This window comes from Salarias fasciatus, chromosome 13 (genome assembly GCF_902148845.1).
Source record: "Salarias fasciatus chromosome 13, fSalaFa1.1, whole genome shotgun sequence".
In the NCBI taxonomy this organism is placed as follows: Eukaryota; Metazoa; Chordata; class Actinopteri; order Blenniiformes; family Blenniidae; genus Salarias; species Salarias fasciatus.
This window is the reverse complement of record NC_043757.1, coordinates 11,922,140-11,941,470: the sequence shown is the minus strand read 5'-3', so window position 1 is coordinate 11,941,470 and position 19,331 is coordinate 11,922,140. Positions and strand designations below refer to the sequence as shown.

The 19,331-nt window shown below is 43.1% G+C and overlaps 1 protein-coding gene across 1 annotated transcript; it reads right to left on the bottom strand.

Annotated features, from left to right (window-relative positions):
- Positions 1 to 874: 874 nt before the first annotated feature.
- nid1a (nidogen 1a) lies at positions 875 to 14,111 on the bottom strand. Its single transcript, XM_030106853.1, has 20 exons — positions 13,821 to 14,111; positions 11,876 to 12,178; positions 11,567 to 11,793; positions 11,196 to 11,467; positions 10,802 to 10,942; positions 10,174 to 10,425; positions 9,692 to 9,892; positions 9,367 to 9,600; positions 9,029 to 9,166; positions 8,387 to 8,515; positions 7,276 to 7,419; positions 6,348 to 6,467; positions 5,664 to 5,885; positions 5,354 to 5,526; positions 4,592 to 4,718; positions 4,324 to 4,495; positions 3,913 to 4,070; positions 3,712 to 3,835; positions 2,838 to 2,950; positions 875 to 1,306 (listed from the first exon to the last, which is right to left on the bottom strand). The coding sequence occupies exons 1-20, from the start codon at positions 14,022 to 14,024 to the stop codon at positions 1,176 to 1,178; spliced, it is 3,585 nt and encodes a 1,194-aa protein (XP_029962713.1). The 5' UTR covers positions 14,025 to 14,111; the 3' UTR covers positions 875 to 1,175.
- Positions 14,112 to 19,331: the final 5,220 nt, after the last annotated feature.

The window sequence follows — 19,331 nt, the reverse complement described above, 5'->3', positions numbered from 1 at the left end:
TTGATTTCTTGAAGAACTTCACATATTTAGCTATGGCACGGATTCTTAGATCCATAAAAAAATGCCGGTTTTACTATTGAAATACGATGACTGGAAAGCATGTTGGGCTTTTGTGCCCCTTCTGGATGTTCTAATGAGCGGAATATAACACAAACCTGATCCATATTGTGGATATTGCAGTTGATGTTCACAGACAGCTTCAATCATCTTCAACAACTGATTCTCCACATAAGTTCTTGCACATATTAATAAATACTTAAACACCTACCTGGGTCTGTATTATTGTAATATTCTAAGGAAGAAGTTGAGACAGAATAAATAATGTGTAGAACATTTTTTAACTGTAGTTTGTATGTTCACGATAAGAACCTCAGGCTGTTTTATTTGTAAAAGCAGATGTTTTCTGTGGTCTTCCTCCACTTCCTTGCGTGTTAGCTGTGGCGTGCGTAGAAAATAAACTCACTGCGGAGGCTTGCAACTTCATGCCGCAGATAAACTGCATCAGTGTACATACTGCTGCTAATTGCAACGGGGGCTAATTTGCATAATGCGCCGCAGCTGCGCCTCATCACTGCCGCATCCGGTGTAAAACAGGCTTTGGCGCCCTGTCGCTCAACACACCAAACCTGGAATTACAGTGTAGTTTTCCTTTTCTGTCGCGCGGTGTCGCTGCTGTTGTATCGATGGCAAGAAAACACAGGGGCCCAACATGTTAGAAAAATGTTTATTCTTTTTCCTGCCCGGCATGTAAACCCATCCCACCAGCTTTCACAGACAATCTCACCCTCTGTTCTCCACAGCAACACTTCCATGAGATAATTCAAACATGCCACAGTGTAACACAACTGACACAACTGATAATGTCATGTACTGCTGTGAGGAATTTCACATTAAATTATGTATCCCTTGAGCTTTACTCTCAGTTTATGTGCACTCAAAAAAAAAAAAAAAAAGTGGTTGTGTATATTTACAATTTTCGATAGGCAGTTGTGATTTTTAAAAAAAGGGACATGTAAAAAAATATATACTGATAAGTGTAACACTGAGCAATAAAAGGCACAGTAAATTCACCTCTGACTTTCAGTGGCATTTTCAGCAGTTAGAATTTAGTATTGCTGAGTGGCTCCTAATTTGCGGTCAGACATCCAAACAGTTTTGAGCTTGCCGGGCTGGTCTCAGTACCCGCCGTTTCTCTCCACGCAGCCCACTGCGGCCGCGTTGTTGGGACACTTGCAGGAGCGGCCCGTCGGCGTTGCTAAACAGAGGTGAGTGCAACCCCCGTTGTTCACAGCACAGTAGTTTTGTCCTGGGCGGGAGGGGGAAGAGAAACACAGACACACACACACACACACACACACACACACACACACACAGATTAACGTGGAACACTCCAGGGCCACGACAGCAGGGGATAGCAGGAAGCAGCCTCTTCACTGTTTGTTATGCATATACTAAACATTTCAAAAGGAGAGCAAACTCCAGATGTTGGAGGCCCTCTCCCTTGACTCCACATTCCCTGGCTTTTTCGCATGTAGCGTTATCTGGGGGGGAGGAGGGAGCCTGGTTCCTGACTTTACCATTTGTCATCCCTTCACATCATAATAAAATCGAGCCACAGAGTTCCTCCTGCTGCTCTCCAGCCGAGGAGCAAACCTGTGATTTTTCTTGTTTGTTGTGCACACTCAAGAGTTCTTTACAGAGGGCACTGAGGTCACTCAACTGAGCTGTGATATCCTGTACTGCAAAGAAAATGGATTATGAGCCTGACACAAGGATAGCCCGCAAATGCTCAAGGGTCGACCTCGATCAATGCTCAGTGCAGAACAGAAATTGCCTCCACCACACAAAGAGGGTGAGTGTTGTCAACATCTGCTGTGAAAACTGGTCAAAGAGAGATGCAGTTTAGTGGGATGAACAAATAAAAGCTTGTGTTTAAAAGAATGCAACAGGTTAAAGAAAGCCATTTTCTGATCATGTTGGTTCCAGGTTTTCAATGTGCAAGGTTAGCATCTCCTGCAGGGGGTGCTAAAGAGCATTGGGGGTAGATGGCAGGAGCCAGAAAGTTTTTTGGGGGATGCAGTTTCCTTGTTATTCTAGGTGAAAAAGAAAACACTGGCGCAGTGGTTAGCACTCTCTTTTCATGGAGGTCAAAGACTGGATGTCATGGGTTCAGTTCTCAGCCTTCCTGTGTGGCACTGCCCTGTCTGTATTGGGGCTTTTTTTGGACGTTCCAATTTCATTTTACAGCTACAAAACATACATTTGAGGATAATTTGTGATTCCAAAATATAAGAAACACTAGCCCCTCTCCTCTACTAGACCAATTCATTTCAGTAGGAGCTCCACATTCCTCGAGACTATTCTCATGTTGCCATGTCCTGTCTGTTCATTGTCTTGTCTCTTCCTTTTGTTTGTCATAAATATGTAACTATAGCACTCCACTTGCACAACCGTTATTTATAGTTGTAGGTTTTGATCTTGTACCTGCTATTGTTTGATCCATATAATATATTCACACATATTCTTTACTTTTAGCACAAAACAAGAGAAGAAAATAACCCATTAGGACTTTAAAAATCCAATTATCTGTTCGAAACAATCACCTGTCTCCCATATAAAGAAAATCAGGGACCTGCAACAGATAAACTTGATCACAAACACATTATATGTTGAAATTTCCACCCAAATTGTTACCTTGAGTTACATTAATAATAAAGCCTGAATGATTGTGTGACAGCCATATCTCACTTGTTTTTAAATAGTCAAAGATTTCATGTCATTCATCCACATATGAATGAACTTTTCCTACTCTACATTGGGTTGCACAGTTGGATTACCTGAAGGACACACGGCGTAGGCTGTGGCGATCCCGTACAGCTTGGTCCGTTTCTGAGGCTGGAACTCGTCTGACTCCTTGCCTGAATAACGGTCCACTGCGACCACGGCGTCTCTGTTGTAAGCAAAGTCGGTACAAGAGTTTAGGAACCTCAAGGCTGGGGAAATCCTCCCACCTTAATATAAAGTCTGTCAAGAGTGAGTATGGGTTGAGGGGGGTCAGTCCCTCAGCCATAACTGACATAGTTTTCTGTAATACACTGCAGAGTGTGCCTCCCCTCCACCGACACACCACCTCTCAACCTTCCCTTGTGAGGCTGCAGCCCAGACGAGATCATAGGGAGGCCCTGCGTAGGTCATTCACAGATGCCTGGGCTGAGAAATTGCAAGCAGCTGTCACTTTTTTAGAGTCCCTCCTTGCTCCGTGCACGCACGCACACACACACACACACACACACACACACACACACACACACACACACACACACACACACACACACACACACACACACACACACACACGCACAAACATGCACACGCACACACATGCACAAGTCTACCCCAACCCCCAACTTCAGTAACTAACACGCAGAGTCAGGGAAGACAACACCTCAGTATCAGGGTGGGAATGTCAGAGCCTGAGAGAACATCAAGGGCCCTTGCTTGAAATGCGGAGAGCTTTGTAGCCTTTGACCTAACCTCGTCTCCGTGTTCTGTGAGAGATCTCAGTTTGTACGCTACACTCCAGAGCCTGGATTAAAGGGAGTACTTTGTCTTTGATGCTGAGTCCTTTGGTCCTCGTTTAATAACTAATCTGAGTTGTCGTGATATGAAATAATAGTTACATCAATGTATGCTTAAAAATTTTTTTAAAACCTTCGCCAGTCTGTGTAGTAGATGTTCTTCCCTAAAGACGTCATTCCAAAGGGGTACTGGATCCCCTCCACAACTTTACTGCGATCACCTCGGCTGGGACTCATGCACTCCACTTTATGTGTGCCTGCAGGGAAAGAAACACTTAGAGTCGGTCACAACACAGACATCACTTCATCCATGACTCATCTGTCTGAAATCTACCTGCATCTGCCCAACAGAGCAGAGAGCTCTGAGAGTCATAAGTCAGTCCATTTGGCAGGCCCAGATCGTCTTTAACCAGCACCCTTCGGTTGGATCCATCCATGTGAGAGGTCTCGATCTTGGGTGCATCGCGGTTCCAGTCAGCCCAGTACAGATTGCTGTAGAACGGACAGAAGTGTGATAAGAGCTGCGCTGCACATGAACAATAAGCACAACGTCAGACCTGATAGTATGTGAAGCATTAAGATGCTTATCCAAAGAAACAAATAAACGAATCAATCCTTTAAAAATATACAGTCCAATCATATTTATCTGATCTCTACATTTCTATGGCAATATACTGTATAATGCATATGCTAAATCAAAATGAAAAGTAATGAAGAGTTTAAGTTTAGTGAGTGGATTACACACCCATTGGGAGGGTCAGTGATGATAGCTCGGGGATTGACAAGATCAGAGTCTATGATAACGCGCCGCTGGGACCCGTCCAGAGACGCCACCTCGATGTTATCCTTCACAGAGTCTGTCCAAAACATAGTTCGTCCCAGGTGGTCGATGGCAATACCCTCTGGGCTATTCAAATCTGCATAAAGAAAACATTTGCAGTGTTTGGTTGGGTTTTGTTTCTGACTCTATGTTTCACAATTGACTTCTAAATGAAGAGAAATAGCAGCAGTACCTGAATCGATGACAGCAGTGGGCTCTCCGCCCTGCGTGCTGGCTTTGCTGATCGAGGGCGAGGTGATTTCTGTCCAGTATATCATCTTCTCCACACAGTCATAGGCCACTCCGATGATTACCTTCTCCTGAGGACGGGTCAACAAATAACACTCTCTTAAGGACACTTTCTTCGGATAAATACAGTCAGAAACACAAACAAGACCCAGATGTGTTTTCTGACATTAACGTCTAGACAGTAATCTAAACAAACTCCTCCGGACTTCGGGGCCAGCTGGTTTGCAAATCAGCGTAACAAGACGTGCAGATAGCAATTCCTAAGATGTTGGACTGATGTTAGCAATTAGCAAGAATGTCACCATGTGCCTCCAATAAAGTGCGAGACTTCAATGCATGGAGCAGATGGGGGAGCCACGGAGCCAGAGCAAATACTCGACCGGCAAGAGAACAGATCAGACTAGGAGAAGTGACATTTCCTTCACGCAGCCTACTATGTTCCCTATATGTAGATTCACTTAGAGCTGCTATCTTTTAACATCTTTTCAGCACTTGTCTGTTGGGAACACTCAGTTATACTGAAATATTTCCTGCCATTGAGTGTTGTTGATGTTTTACACACATCTGCCCATCAAAGACAGACAAGAGTACGAACGGCAGAGCAGCTTCAACATTTTTTTTTTAAACCTTTTAAGTTTCTTCTTATGTATATTTACAACATTATACAGAGAGTCTTGAAACACTCATGTAACGCAGTGCGTCTTACAGGCAGGTGAAGGACAGTCCTGGCACCAGCCTTTTTCATGTCGTGGCCTTCTAGCGGGACATGCTCGATCCTGCCGCTCTGGGCAAACAACAGGTGCGTTCCTGGGGGGAGGAAGTCAACATCCGGTCGAGGGCGGGGCCCAACAGGTGGTGAAACACCACTGTGGTCAATGCCTAAATTAGACAAGCACTGAAAGATCAGGGGTCTTGTGGAGGCGTGTGGTTCAGCAGCAAAAAAAGAAAAGAAAGAAAGAAAGAAAACAAATCTTCCTGAAAGTCCCTCAGACTCACTTCAGGAGAAATTTACTCACACATTGGCCTGTTGCCAGGTCCAGAGCGTGTCCCAGGGATTTCCTGTCCATTTCGGTCCACACACCAGCAGTGTCCTGTGCTGCCGTGACACTGCATGGGTTCATATTCACCGTTCTCATTACACGAAGGGACGTACTGGCCGACTGGAGGCCGGGGGCCTCGGGGGCCCGCCACGCCCAGAGCACCCTCTCTGTGGGTCTCACATTGGGTTTTTGTCCTTTCTGAATTAAAAAAAACACAAAATAAGCTGCACGGTCTGCGACGGAAATCCTGAAACAATGCCACAACCTCATTTTTAAGTACAAGCACAATGTATTCGATTTTTTTTTTTTCTAACTTGTGTTTTGAATCTAACAGAAAATCCCACATCCTTTACAGCGCACTACAAATTCCTCTCATTATCTGGAAAGAAAATGAAAAACAGGTTCCAGCTGGCACTGACACACTCTGGCATGAAATTCATTTCCAAACACTCTTTTTGCCAAAATGGGTGGAATTAATGTGAATGAAAATGATCAGCTCTCTCTCAGACCGTATTGGAATCTGCCGTTGTATAAACTCCCATGAGGAATGTGCAGTAGCACAGGCTCTGGTACATTTATCCAAGATCAGTATAAACTCTGGCCAACAAAGGTGTAGCTTTAAACTCAGCTGCTGTCAGAAAGTGACTCCAAGAGTTTTACCTGAGGAGCACTGGAAGCCATCGCCGCTGTAACCCGGCCTGCACTGGCAGGTAAATGACCCCTGGGTGTTGAAACAAATGGCGTTCTGATGACACCTGCCTGGCTGGCACTCGTCGACGTCTTCAGGAGACACAAGTGTGTTAGTGAGGACAGAAAAGAAACAGGATCTCAACTACCTGATCTTATATACTTTCTTCAGTTGAATTTTCTCTTCCCTTTTGAGGTCACAGTCGTCCTCAGGTTACCTAAAACTATAGCTGGAGTGCAGGGTTTAAGGCAAACACGTGGGAATAATGGAAACTATGAATGAGTGCTACTGAGGAGGAATTAAAAAAAATAAAAAAACTACAAACAGGCTCAGGAATTCTGCAAATGACATTCACCATCTGCTTTTGATATTTGACTGTTCAGCCAGCGCAGATGTGTTACATAACATACTATACCTCCCACAGCTTTAAACAGATGGTTTAGAAATCACAAGTCCTTGTTATTATAACAGATTTCAGTTTTGTGATTGTTGGACTGAGTTACACTGTCAAACTTACAGGAAGGAGTGTTTGTTGGACTTTTTTCTGACCTAATGTCAAAAACTGTCAAATATTCAATTTTGCATAGTGTGATACAAGGCAATTCTCACAAATGAAAATATACAGTCCCCAATTTCTCTTCTTTTCACTCAGCTTTCAAACAGAAGATGTATAAAATTCAATTCAACTTGGTAAACCGATATATAAAAGGTGGACTATGTCTTTATTCATAATCTGTTCTAAAAATAAATATGGAAAATACACCATGAGCACTGTAATTTACATGTGTCTAGATTAATAAACCAACAGTTTGAAATGTTGTGAACCCTGGAACTTTCATGTAAGGCAAATTTTCTCTGTGTTTTACTGTATCTGGGTATCAGAGCGTGTCCTTCCAGTACCTTGGCAGTTTCTTCCGTCTCCGATATATCCCGCTCGGCAGGAGCAGATGTAGGACGAGCCGCCGGTGTAGCTGCACTGAGCGCGCTCAGCAATGTCACAGCTGTGTGTGCCTTCCTCACAGGCATCCACGGCCCGATCAGCCGCTGAGGAGGAGAGGAAGTAGACGAGAGCGGCGAGGCGACTTCTTACAACTCACTGAAAAATATGTGACGTGTGCGACCAGACACGGGCGGCAGAAAAACTGTTTTCTGAGTCACCGGGATTCTCATGAAATTATGTATTTTCTATAACTGCACGACATCGTTATAACTATTTCACAAAAAATGTGTTTCAAAGTATTCAAACAAATCTTCATTTCTTGTGGAAAAGCTTCTTTTTTTTTTTTTCTTCTCAGACACTAATATTTAAAAATAGTTCGGTGAGATTCTGGAGAGACTTCTTTTGAAGTATTTAGTCAGCACATGGTGACAGCAGAGTTTAAACGAAACCAGAAACCACAACACAGTCCAGCACACATGGTGCTACAAACGCAAATGCACACGCGGGGTCTTGTATTCATGACATCTGAGACAATTTCGACAAGCTTTATGGAGACTTCCTCTGACTTGACTGCAACTACTTGTTACATAGCTCCAAACCTTTACGCGAACCTCAAACATGACTTGACATCACGATGAATTTAAATTAGATTACTTGCTTTTTGTTTTCACATACAGGACAAATAATCATTATTAATATGTGACCAATGGCTTTCATACCACCACCCTCTTTATCTTGTACACACGTTGAAATTACATCAATTCAGTAATTATTATTATCATTAGGTGAGATGTGATGTCTACGTCCCCCCTCTTTAAGTCTCATCATCTTTGTTGCAGGGGGAATAGACTCATTCTCCCCTGCATAGTGATTAAATCTCAGACAAAGTTTGAAACACTCACTGTGCCTCACCTCCCACCAAGTAGGGAGTTTTTCCATTCAAACCTCCCCCACTCAAACACACACATACACACACACACACAGTATGGCTCCATGTTGCTCTCTTTCATATTTTTACTGCATTTCACTACATTTTTGTCTCTAACCTGACACTATTCAAACACTACTCACCGACGCAGGTTTGCCCATCGTTGCCGAACTGATAACCGTCTTCACATTCACAGCGGAAGGTCCCGGGCTGGTTGTTGCAGATAGCATGGGGCCCACAGATCTGAGGATTCTCTGCGCACTCATCAATGTCTGATAAAGAGAGCAGTCTGTTATCGTGTGCTGATAACGCCCACATTAGCCTAAGTTCAGAGGTCTGGATTTGCCAAATTAGTATCAGACGTTGGGACATTAAAGAAGAGGGCTTAATTAGATTTCTAAAGCGTTTTAAGATAGCATCTGTCTGAAGTGGTTCCTTCCTTCTTCTACTGTGGGTGCTCTTCCTGTTTGGTCTCTAATCCAAAAGACTCTTGGTTGTATTGAGCGTGCCCTGGGAATCAAAAACAATCTGAATATAGTAATCTAGTCTGAGAGCATTTGCACTTTGTTTATCATATAGGGGGCTCCCTTTGCTAATTGGCAAGATTGTGCAATTCCCTGAAGAGGGAGGCTTTAGAAAACCCGACTTAATCAAAAAAAATGTTTTAAAACTGAGACAGAAGTGACGTGATTGACTTGAAAGCAGAAAACATAGTGGCTGAGATAATCTAGAAGGTGCAAAACAATGGACAAAGAAATGCCTGTTTGTCTAAGAGTCGTTCTTACCATAACACGAGCGGCCGTCACCATTGAAGCCAGCGGCACACTGGCAAGTGAACTGGTTTCCCTGTCCAGGTCTGCAAACGGCATTGGTGTCACAGCCGTGTCTCCCGGTGAAACATGGGTTCTCCTCTGGTTGACCTCCTGAATAAGAAAGTGAAGGATTATTTCATTCATGTACAAGCACCATTTGTCAAGAGCAACTCTTCAGAGTATTCACCTTTCAACAATTACAAAAATAGCCCTCATGTCTGAAACTGTTTCTTGGACAGGATGTTATATGTTTTTCTTTTGGAAGGAAGTGAACCCAGACCAAAACAGGGAGACATAAATAATCTCCTCACCATTAATATCTCCGATCTTGTTGGTCATGGCGAACCGGATGAGTTCATTATTGGCGTCATACATGACGAAGACCTGGTCCACGCGGAGCATCTGGGTGGGCTTCATGTCTCTCAAAGCCTCGCTGTGCTGGCAGCTCTGGAAGGTGATGGTCTGACGCCACTGGTATGTCCTGGTCTCCGTGGATCCGTCGGGGGAGTTCACGATGTATTCTCGAGTGGAGGACGAGGTAATCACTGGAAGGCGAGACAGAATAAAATCATGACTCCTTCAATGATGACGAACACACACTGACGTACTGTAAACAGTTTTCAACCTGTAACCTACGGTTGTTGCTGTACTGGTAGATCTCAGAGTAAGGATCTATTTGCACGGTGGAGCCGGGAGACACTTCGGGGACCCGGCCTTCCATGGTGGTGCTGACCGCCAGGTGGTCGTGCTCATCAATGCCTTTGAACTCCTGCCGGATGGTCAGCTTCTCATTCCCCGGCAGAAAGGTCACCTCGGCTTGCCGTGTGAACTCCCCCCCTTCAGAGGACAGAGAAGAGGAGGTTAACTTCCAGACCCTGGCCCCAAATGAACCCTGGCTCACCGCCTTCTGTCCCAGCTGAGGTAATGTGAGGGGAATTCAGCTGGAGAGTTAGGGAAGCAGCAGCTGTATGGCAAACTGTGTTTTCAACAACAGTGACATTTTGTTTGGAGAGTTTTTTTTTTCTTCTTCTAAGTTTTACATAGTTTGCCCTTGAACAAAGTGAATTCCAGCGTAACTGTGACTGATTTAACAACTGAGAGGTCTTTCCTTTGCTCACCAATGATGCTGAAGCCGTTCTTAAAGCCAGGCTGCTCCAGCGCAAAAGCCCACCCAATGACGCCGCCGAGGGCCGACAGCGGCTGCAGCGAGGGGCCGAGCGTGTAGGGGATGTCACTGATCGCGATGTAGGACCGGCCGTCATTTACCACCACATACGAGTGGAGATCATTGCTGGTGAACTCCACTGGAGACGGACTGTTACCCACAAACACCTTTCCATACACTTTACCGTTCATCCTCTGTGGCTTTCCTGCAAAAAAAAAAAAAAAAAAAAAATTAAGTTTCATCAAAGGAGCAAACAAACCTTCTGGATGATTTGTTCCATTTGCTGAAATAATATCCAGAGCTGTGTTGTTTGTGAAAGGATTCCAAGAACTGGCTGAGTGAATCTGCAATACAGCTGCAAAAAGTTGTTTTCCAAGACTGCTCATCTTCCAGCTACCACGAAGAAGCAATGTATTAAAGGCTTCCGGGAGCTTGGAAAAATTTCCAGATTTTTACACACTAATATTGAAGCAACTTTCACCATGTTATTGAGTGATGTAAACACCTTGTATTTTCACGAATCCTTTGAAAAAAAACAACAAATCTGGGAGTATTTTACCAAGAAAACCACAAAGACATACCCTCGGCCACACACTGTATCCCATTGCCGTAGAAGCCAGGCCTGCAGTGACAGCAGTATCCAGCAGAGTAATCCCTGCAGTCAGCGAACTGCGAGCACTTATTTCTGTTGGTGGCACATGTGCCAAGGTTGTATGAAAACACTGAAACGGAACACAAATACAATTAGAATCAAGTTATGAGGTATGAGGGATAATTTTCTAAACGACTGCAATTTCAAAACACTGAGAGAAAAGGAATTCTGAGAGAATGACAATTATCAACTGATCAAAAAGTTAGTGGTTATTCTAAACTATATGGGGTAATTTTTTAAGTACTTAAAATGTATCTTTTGGGCAGCTTTTTAATAGTCATGCAAGCAAGACCCAGTTTGAAGTTTTACTGCTGCAAACTCACCATCTACATTGATATCTGTGTCATCGACGACCACCACCTCTGGATTATTGGGCTGGTACTGAACGGGTTGGACTTCGATCTGTCCAGCATCCACCTCAAAGGCAGTGTGTTCCACTTGTCCGTTGGTGTGCACAAGCCGCCTTGCGTCTGTGTCCTGTGGTTGACTGGTTTCAGCAGGAAGGTCGGTGACCTCACCTGGTGCCACGTTGGAAAAATACGGGGAAGTTCCGATCCCATACACCCACACACCCCGGAGACCCGAGTTAGTCTCCCTGTGAAGAAAAAAATGTTTTCTCAGTTAAAAAGCTTTTTTAAAGCACAGTAGTAATTTGTAAAAATGGCAAAAATAGTGAGAGTATTGCTTGACTCACTCTGCTAAAGCCTGTACCGATGGTTCGTCATCACTGGTCGTGCGGTAGTACGGTCCTTGACTGGAAAAAACGAACCCTCGCACCAGACCCTTGCTGAAGCCAGCATGCAGGATCACCTTACTGCTTTTGACAGGTGTGGAAGTAAACTGTATCCCGTCTCTGGCGTAGAGCACTATCGCATATGATTCTGTCTCCAGGGATGCAATAACCAGCTGGAAGGTGTTTCTCTGAAATAAAAAGAAAAAGAGTAGAAAGGGCATAAATGAACAGCTCCATGAGTGCTAACTAAAATAACCGAGTGATACTCGCCTTTTTGTTGATGCCGACACCTGTGGCTTCAGGTTCATGGGCGGCGACGTCAACCCAGGTAACGACCACGGCGTGGGTGGGGTCGACTTCGTCATCTTCGGGGAAGGCCCTGTTGATGTGGTCGGCTGCTCGACGCAGAACTGCAGGGCTGGAGTCCTGTCGAAAGAAGACTTTCCCCACACCATCGCTCGTGTCCAGGTCCCCCTGCAGAGCTGCAATCATGCCAAATTTGGCAGGCATTTTGCCATGATATGTCGACTCGCCCGCTGGCTCTGTTGTGGCCACAAAGCCATTGGTGTTGACCTGAAATGAAACGCTCGTGTCAGAGATAGCTTGGAGAGTTACGTCAAGTGAGGTGAACTCAGATTAGTCAGTCTTGTTCTGGTTCTTGGTCCAAACTAAGTATCTGTGTTGGCCATCATTTTTCCACCGCAGCGCTCAAGAGTAAATATCATCCTGTGTAACACATGACTCACACTTCTAATGGTTTACTGTGAAAACATCCAAGAGCTGTTAAAACAACTAAATCCTGAGCTTATGTCAAAAACACACGCTGCATGTGTGGCTCCTTCACTTCCTGAGCAAAGGGAAACAGCACTATTCCTGGCCCAGGCCATACTCTTTCCTGTTCTTGCCCCTCACAAGCAGCCCCAGAGAGCCAGACGATTGCGTACTAATCTTCATCACAGAAACTTCCTGCCAAAATGAAACAGAATGAGAATGAGAGAATGATCAGTGATTCGTATCTCACTGGATGATACTGAGATATGTAATTTAGTGGTTAACAAAATAGGGCTCAGTCATTTGAATCACATGAATGAAGAGGTAATGAAATCTCCCGATCAGAGGAGACATTTTTCTGTAACTATGTCTGGAACCAAATTCATTACTGCTGTCCCCTCAAGGCACAGGCAGCTCAGGGCAGACAGCAAGTTTCATGAATGAAAAACAAGAATAAACCTTTGGACCATCTTGAATGCAGTCGAGAAATGTTTGTGGTTGGTGATACGGGATAATTTTGATGTAGTCAGCAGTGGGAAACCCCACAAGACTGATTGTTTTAACAAGGAATCCAATATTTATTTTCAGCTTCAGGCTCATGCTGTAACTACTTTTCGCCTGGGCATGGCCTCTCCCATTACATCTGCTGGAGTGAGACTATTGGATAACTGATTTCAAAAGATATTTACCACAGAGGTTACTAAAAAGTGATGGCACTTCTTTGTAGAATACCACTTTTAATTGCTTCATGCCATCTGCTTCAGACTCCATAATGTTTCAAACATGTGCCAAACCTCGTGAAATGTTAAGTTCTTTCAGTGTAATTATGCTCTGATTGTGAGGAAACGACGTGCAGCACAATTAAAACAGAGATGTAGCACTTTCCTTTGAAACCCAGAATTGCAGGGAATAAAGGGCTGCTTGTCCGTCCAACACAATGGTGCAGATTCATTTAATAGCTCCGCGGGGTGAAAATGCCGGCAAATAATAAACACGTGAAGTCTGCAGCAGCGTTTTTGAGTTTAAATAAACATGTAACAGTGATCACGCTGACAGGGGACCATCAATAGATGTTTTCGAGGAGGATTACAAAATGGGATTCCTCTAGTTTTAGGTCTTGGAGTCAATAGTAAAATGATAAACTCAAGGGAAGCGGTAAGACGCGCGCATTCCTGGAGATACCGCAGCCTCCTTGATAAGGAAATCAATATATTCAACTCCTCCAAATCCACAGAGCAAACTCATACTCGACCCGCGCTACATTTAGCAACTTCCAGGAATTGTTTTAGGCTGTGAATGTTAACCCCATTTCGATTTGTAATGTGTGCGCAATTGCGCAAATCAGCGAGGAGCGCAGCCGGGCCAGTGAATCCCACGCGCTTGCTTTGACGGTACAGTTTTAAAGACAAAAAAAAAAAGTGTGCCAAGTTACGGATCAACTTACATAGATGCTGTCGAAAGTGCCATCATAAAACAGCACTGGCTTGCTCAGCTCCAGTCGGTGCGTCTGGTCCGTCCCCGGGTCCAGCAGCTGGTCTCTCGCGCTGGGGCCGTACGGGAAGAAGTCGTCCCGTTTAATGCTCTGCACGGCGGCCACGAATCCGAGAAAACTCGCACACACGAGCCATCCTTGATCCTGCCAACCCATTGTTCGTCCCGGAGAGGCGGCTGAGCAGTCCTGTGTCAGAGGAGCGAGTGGTACATGGAATCTGCTGGTCCTGGACGGGGCGGAGCGCAGCTCTCCAGCGCTGGGGAGAAAATGAGAGGTAGCCTATACTTTTCTTTCCGTGCAGTTACTAAAACAAATTCCTGGAACTATGTGCTGCTGCATGTGGGCTGGTATGCTCCGGGTCTGTTTACTCACTTGGAGCACTTCACATCAAAACAACAGGGATTTAAAAAGTTGATTAAGGAAGAGATTTGAGCTGTAAGAAGAATATAGATCATTTTTACAACTTTTTGTGTGTTTGTATCTTACTTCCACTGACTGCACTACTGTTTCCAATATTTAGACAGCAGTCACCTGTCTTTTGATGATAGTTTCCAATACTTCCTGGAATCTTGTGCAGGAGGTCCAAAAAAGGGACAACTGGAGCTGTATTAGGAGGTTTGGACTCCAGCCAGTGGTCCATCAAACCATGGGCCAGTTACTGGCAGCAGAGCCCCGTGCCCCACGTTTGACTGAAACATTATGTAAAGGACAATATCACAAAGCACTGTACCATACACTAATCACCACAGGCATGCCATGGAGGCTATCAGACTCGGCTCCAGCTGGGATAATGAGGTGCATGCTGGTAATTTAGCTCAACTCTGAGCTGTTTGTGCTGCAGTAAGGGACGGGCAGTCACCCGTCTAACACTTGGGTCCTGTCATCTGAGTGGCTCCAGGTCACTCTGTCATCACTTTTAATGTTCACAGGCCTCCATTAGGCCTAATGGGTTTCAGTGCCCTCTGACCCCTATGTGCAGAATGAACACCATCCCCAAAACGTCTCCTTTACCATCATCAATTAAAAAAAGGAAATGAAGTCAATACCAAGGTTTACACTACATTTGGCATGAACAATTGTGAGCCTCAAACAATGATTCCTAATGTTTGGATGACTGTGATTTTTCTCATGTCTACTACAGGGCAGGATTGGGGAAAGACGATTGTGACTTTCCTCCTTTTTAAAAGAAAATTCACAGAATGTTTTTTTTTTGTGAGTGAGCGGGGAGGGTGGTATCTTTGGGGATAATGTGTTCTGTTTTATGTTTTCTAAATGTAAAATCTCAATAAAGTATTTTTTAAAAAATGTGACTTACTGGACTTATTGAGTGTATATAGAAGTTTGCATGGCACACCCTGGTGGACAGTGCAGTGCTGCTCAGGACAAACACAAAGTGCCATACTCAAAACGAAACTGTAGCAAATAACCTCACGTTCGTGGAAACCTTATGAATTTACAGGAAAAACATGCAAACTCAACATGTGGTTTCATGTAACGCTGATGTATGAAAGCAGATCATGAGTTGGGGATGAAAGTTTGCACACAGACTCTGATCTCTCTCTGCAGAGTCACAAGGCAAACATGAACGGAGCTGCTGCTGTGAAGATGAACTGTGTCCCCTCAGGATAAGATTCCTCTGCACTAACAGTCCAACATTTATTCTTTCATTTTAAACACAATTTAAAGGTCAGGATCTGGTAAAACCTTACAATGTTTATCTCTGCTTGCTAGCAGGCCTCTGAGGGGAAGTATGGTGTAAATCCATACGTTTAGTCGGTATCTTTAGGGAGATAAGGGAGAATTACTGGAAATATTTCTCAAGATTATCCTTTGGGAGGTCCTCAGATGATGTATTTGGGGCAGAGTGGGGGCAAATATCTTTTTTTTTCTCCAAGAAACCAGCATTCCACACCTATGAGACACTGTCCTGCTAAATAACATAAACAGTTGTAATATGATTACTCGTGTTTCTGCTGCAATATTGTGCTTTATCTCAGAATAATCAAACCATGTTTTGTCTACTGCAAATGTTTGGACTCCAGAGTGGTTAATTGCATTAGTGTGTCAAAATCAAGTTAAAATTCCACTTCCACTCATAATAAAGGTGTGCAGGCTAAACACTCAACTTAATTATGAAAGTTAAAATGACTCAATCTGTAAATTCTGAACTGAGCAGAGATAAAATCAATTCAATAACTGCAGTATTTAAGTCATTGCTTTGGTTATAATTTCCCAAAGAGGCTGGAATCAGGAAAATGAAATAAACAAATGAATGAATGAATAGAGCTACTTTCAAATAGATGTTTGTAAACCCATTTTCAAAATGCCCTAACATAAACATGCCCTGATGAAAGGATTGCAACTCAATGGTTTACCTCGCTCTTCCTTTGTACAGTTAAGTGGCGCCACCTGCTGGTAGCTTTACAAAACTTGCATTAGGGATGCATGCTTGCTTGATTATATAACTTCTTCTTTTGAAAAAAGACATACTTTCTGCAGATGCTTATTTTATAATTTTTCACTAAAAAGCAATATAATGGACCTAAAGATGTTATTTGGGGAGCATCAAGTTTAATCTGTAGATAAATTTGTTTAAACTGCAGAATTTGCTCGCAGTGAAACAAAACGCAGTTCATTACAGTCCAGTGCTGTAACACTGGTGTCTGCTGGGATCTGCTCCCTGGGGCCAGTGATTAGCTGTGATTCACCACCGATAGAGTGAGTATGTTTTCTCCTGTCGTGTTGCCTGGGAACCGGCAGGCTCGTGTCTGATGTATCCATAACTGGACATGAAGTGTTGTTTCATCACCACCATCACTCTTATTATTTTTGATTTACAGACCAAACCAAACATGTGGGTGGCTTAAAGAGCCAGAGCTGGGCTGAGACAACTCTGGAAATAGAAAGTAATATATACAAGAGCAAGAATACCATGTGAATCCTTGAAATTGTTCAGTTTTAGTCACAGGTTTGTTACACAATGTGAATTTGATTGATATCTTTCTCACAAGTATAAATCCAATCACAGAAAAACATTACAGCATTAAACATCAACAAAATCTTAAAAAAATAAGGGATCCCTGTATTTTTTAATCTCATTTTAACAAAAACAGCACAAATTAATTGCATTTAATAGAAGCAGATAAGATCTAAACATGTGTTTCACGTTTTCATGTTCACTCTACTTTATTAGTAATGAGGATTTTTACCCTCCATGGAGACAATTTGCTCAGGCCCCGAGACATGAAAACAGCTACAAATCATGAGGATTACTCCACCATACTTTAATTAGTGTTGTGCCACAATTAACTATGCTTTATATTTTCCATATTTAGGAACTAAAACAAAACATTACACTGGTAATATAGATATCCACAACTCAGAATTGGAGCTTGTGCAGGCCCTAAGCATCCGGTTTGGTGTGGGCGGCAGCGTCCCCGCCTGAGAAAAGATTAATGCATCACAACAGTCAAAGGTGAGAGAGTGAGCTCCATCTTTGTCCTCCCTCGTGTTCACATGCCCCCGTCCTGTGAAACAAAACTCTGCTGCTACAAAGCATAACAAACTTCTTCTTGGGTTATTTATTAATCCTGATTACAAAAATGGGGACTCCTCAGGTTTTTACATGTAACAATATAAGGACTCCTTACTTGAAAAACAGTGCAGACCGATTGTCTAGACTCCAGAGTATATATATATATATATATATATATATATATATATATATATATATATATATATATATATATATATATATATATAATATATATATATATATATATATATATATGTATATAAATTGTCGTACCCTTGTCGTACCTCTTCCTTCTCTTCAACATTTTTGTTGGTGTTGGCTTGTCTGTTCACTTGTTTTGTTTCTTTGACTTTCTGTCCCCCTGTCAGGTCCAGCAATATCATGTATTAGATTAGTACCCAAAATAAATAAAATAAAATAATAATAATAAAAAAACCATGTTAACAGGAGGAGCTTTACACTTAAAAGCTCATCTTGGAAAAACAAAGCATAGAACAGCAGCCAGACTCCCAATCTGCTGGACAGGTAAAAAAAACAAAAAAAGAAAAGATTATTTAGAGTTGGGATTAATAAAGTAACACTCTACTATACTATACTGTACTCTACTTATTAAGATTTAGAAAGATTTTTAAAAAATGCTTCTTCTGAAAAAAATGTAACACAGCCAATTTAAAAGAAAGAGTGAGGTTACAAATGATAGGCAGATTGAACATGGTTGTGAAAACTGAGAATAATCTCGTTTCAAGTATTAAACCTAGGTTGCTCAACTTGATCCTAGCTGAAATAAAACAGGATTTACACTGGACATGTTGCCAGGCAAGGGCAAACATAGAGAGACACACAACCACACATTCACAAATACCTCATACTCACTAACCAGAAGTCGGTGGATTGGCAACCTGAGAGAACCTGAGAACCCACAGAAAGAAGAAGAAGAAAACATACAGGGGAAACATGCAAACTCAAAGCAAAAAGGCCCTCAAGCCCAACCAGACTTGAACTTAAAGTGTTCTCTTGATGAGCCAAACATATCCAATATCAATATGTGGCACACAAAATTTGTCTCTGGGCAAAAGAAAATGTGCATTCATCCATTTTCTATAATATGCACTTCAAGGCACTGGAGCCTGTCACCAACACTGAGGAAAGGGAGTCCACTCCCTGGAGAGGTTTCTCATCCTTCACATAAGAGACTGTGACAGCACTATATATTACGAATGTTTTTGTTAGTGGGCAAAGCGTAGAAATTAGAACAACAACAAAAACAAAGTCCACAAACTGCTCCACTTCTGAAAAACTGCTGGTTGAAACTACAGATGAGGGGAATAAAATGCCTTTTCATTGCTGGTGTAAATTGAACAAGAAATGCAGCACAAATTATGTCACCTCACTGTGAAATTGTTTTTGTTCAAATCCCTGCTGAGACTTTGTGTGTGGAGTTTGCGATTCTGGTTTCCTCCCACAATCCAGAAACATGCATTTGAGGTTTTGTGTGGTTGTCTGCCTTTGTGTTTTCCCTGTGATGGACTGCTGACCGGTCCAGGGTGTACTGTAGCCTGCCCTCAACCATAGTTTGATGAGTTTTGGACTCAAGGTGAGCATGCTCTCGTCTCCATCTTTGTCTTTGTTAATCTGCATACTGCCTGCACTGTGCTGCAGTGTTAGATCACGTTTGGTTTTTCCATTTATTTTACATTTACATTTATTGTACTTTCTTTTATGGGATGCATGTGAAAGCTTTCCAGAGTGTGTTGAGACTCCGGGCTGCCCTTTGGGGAGCAGAGCTGTGGTGGGAAGCTCCATCACAGGGTTAAAGGTACAGCCGCGTGCGTCAGCTGCTGCGTAGCGTCACGTAATGACTGCGGGGAGTGGATGGGAGGCTGCGGGAGGCTGCAGGAGGCTGGAAGGGGCTGGAAGGGGCCGGTCCT

What these genes read in the sequence shown, in the direction of transcription:
- nid1a (XM_030106853.1), bottom strand. Translation starts at nt 14,024, where the DNA reads ATGGGTTGGCAGGATCAAGGATGGCTCGTGTGTGCGAGTTTTCTCGGA. An exon ending in CGATGGGCAAACCTGCGTCG is followed by an intron (nt 7,420 to 8,386) that starts GTGAGTAGTGTT and finishes TCTCCTCCTCAG; the next exon opens with CGGCTGATCGGGCCGTGGAT. An exon ending in ATCACTGACCCTCCCAATGG is followed by an intron (nt 4,071 to 4,323) that starts GTGTGTAATCCA and finishes TCCGTTCTACAG; the next exon opens with CAATCTGTACTGGGCTGACT.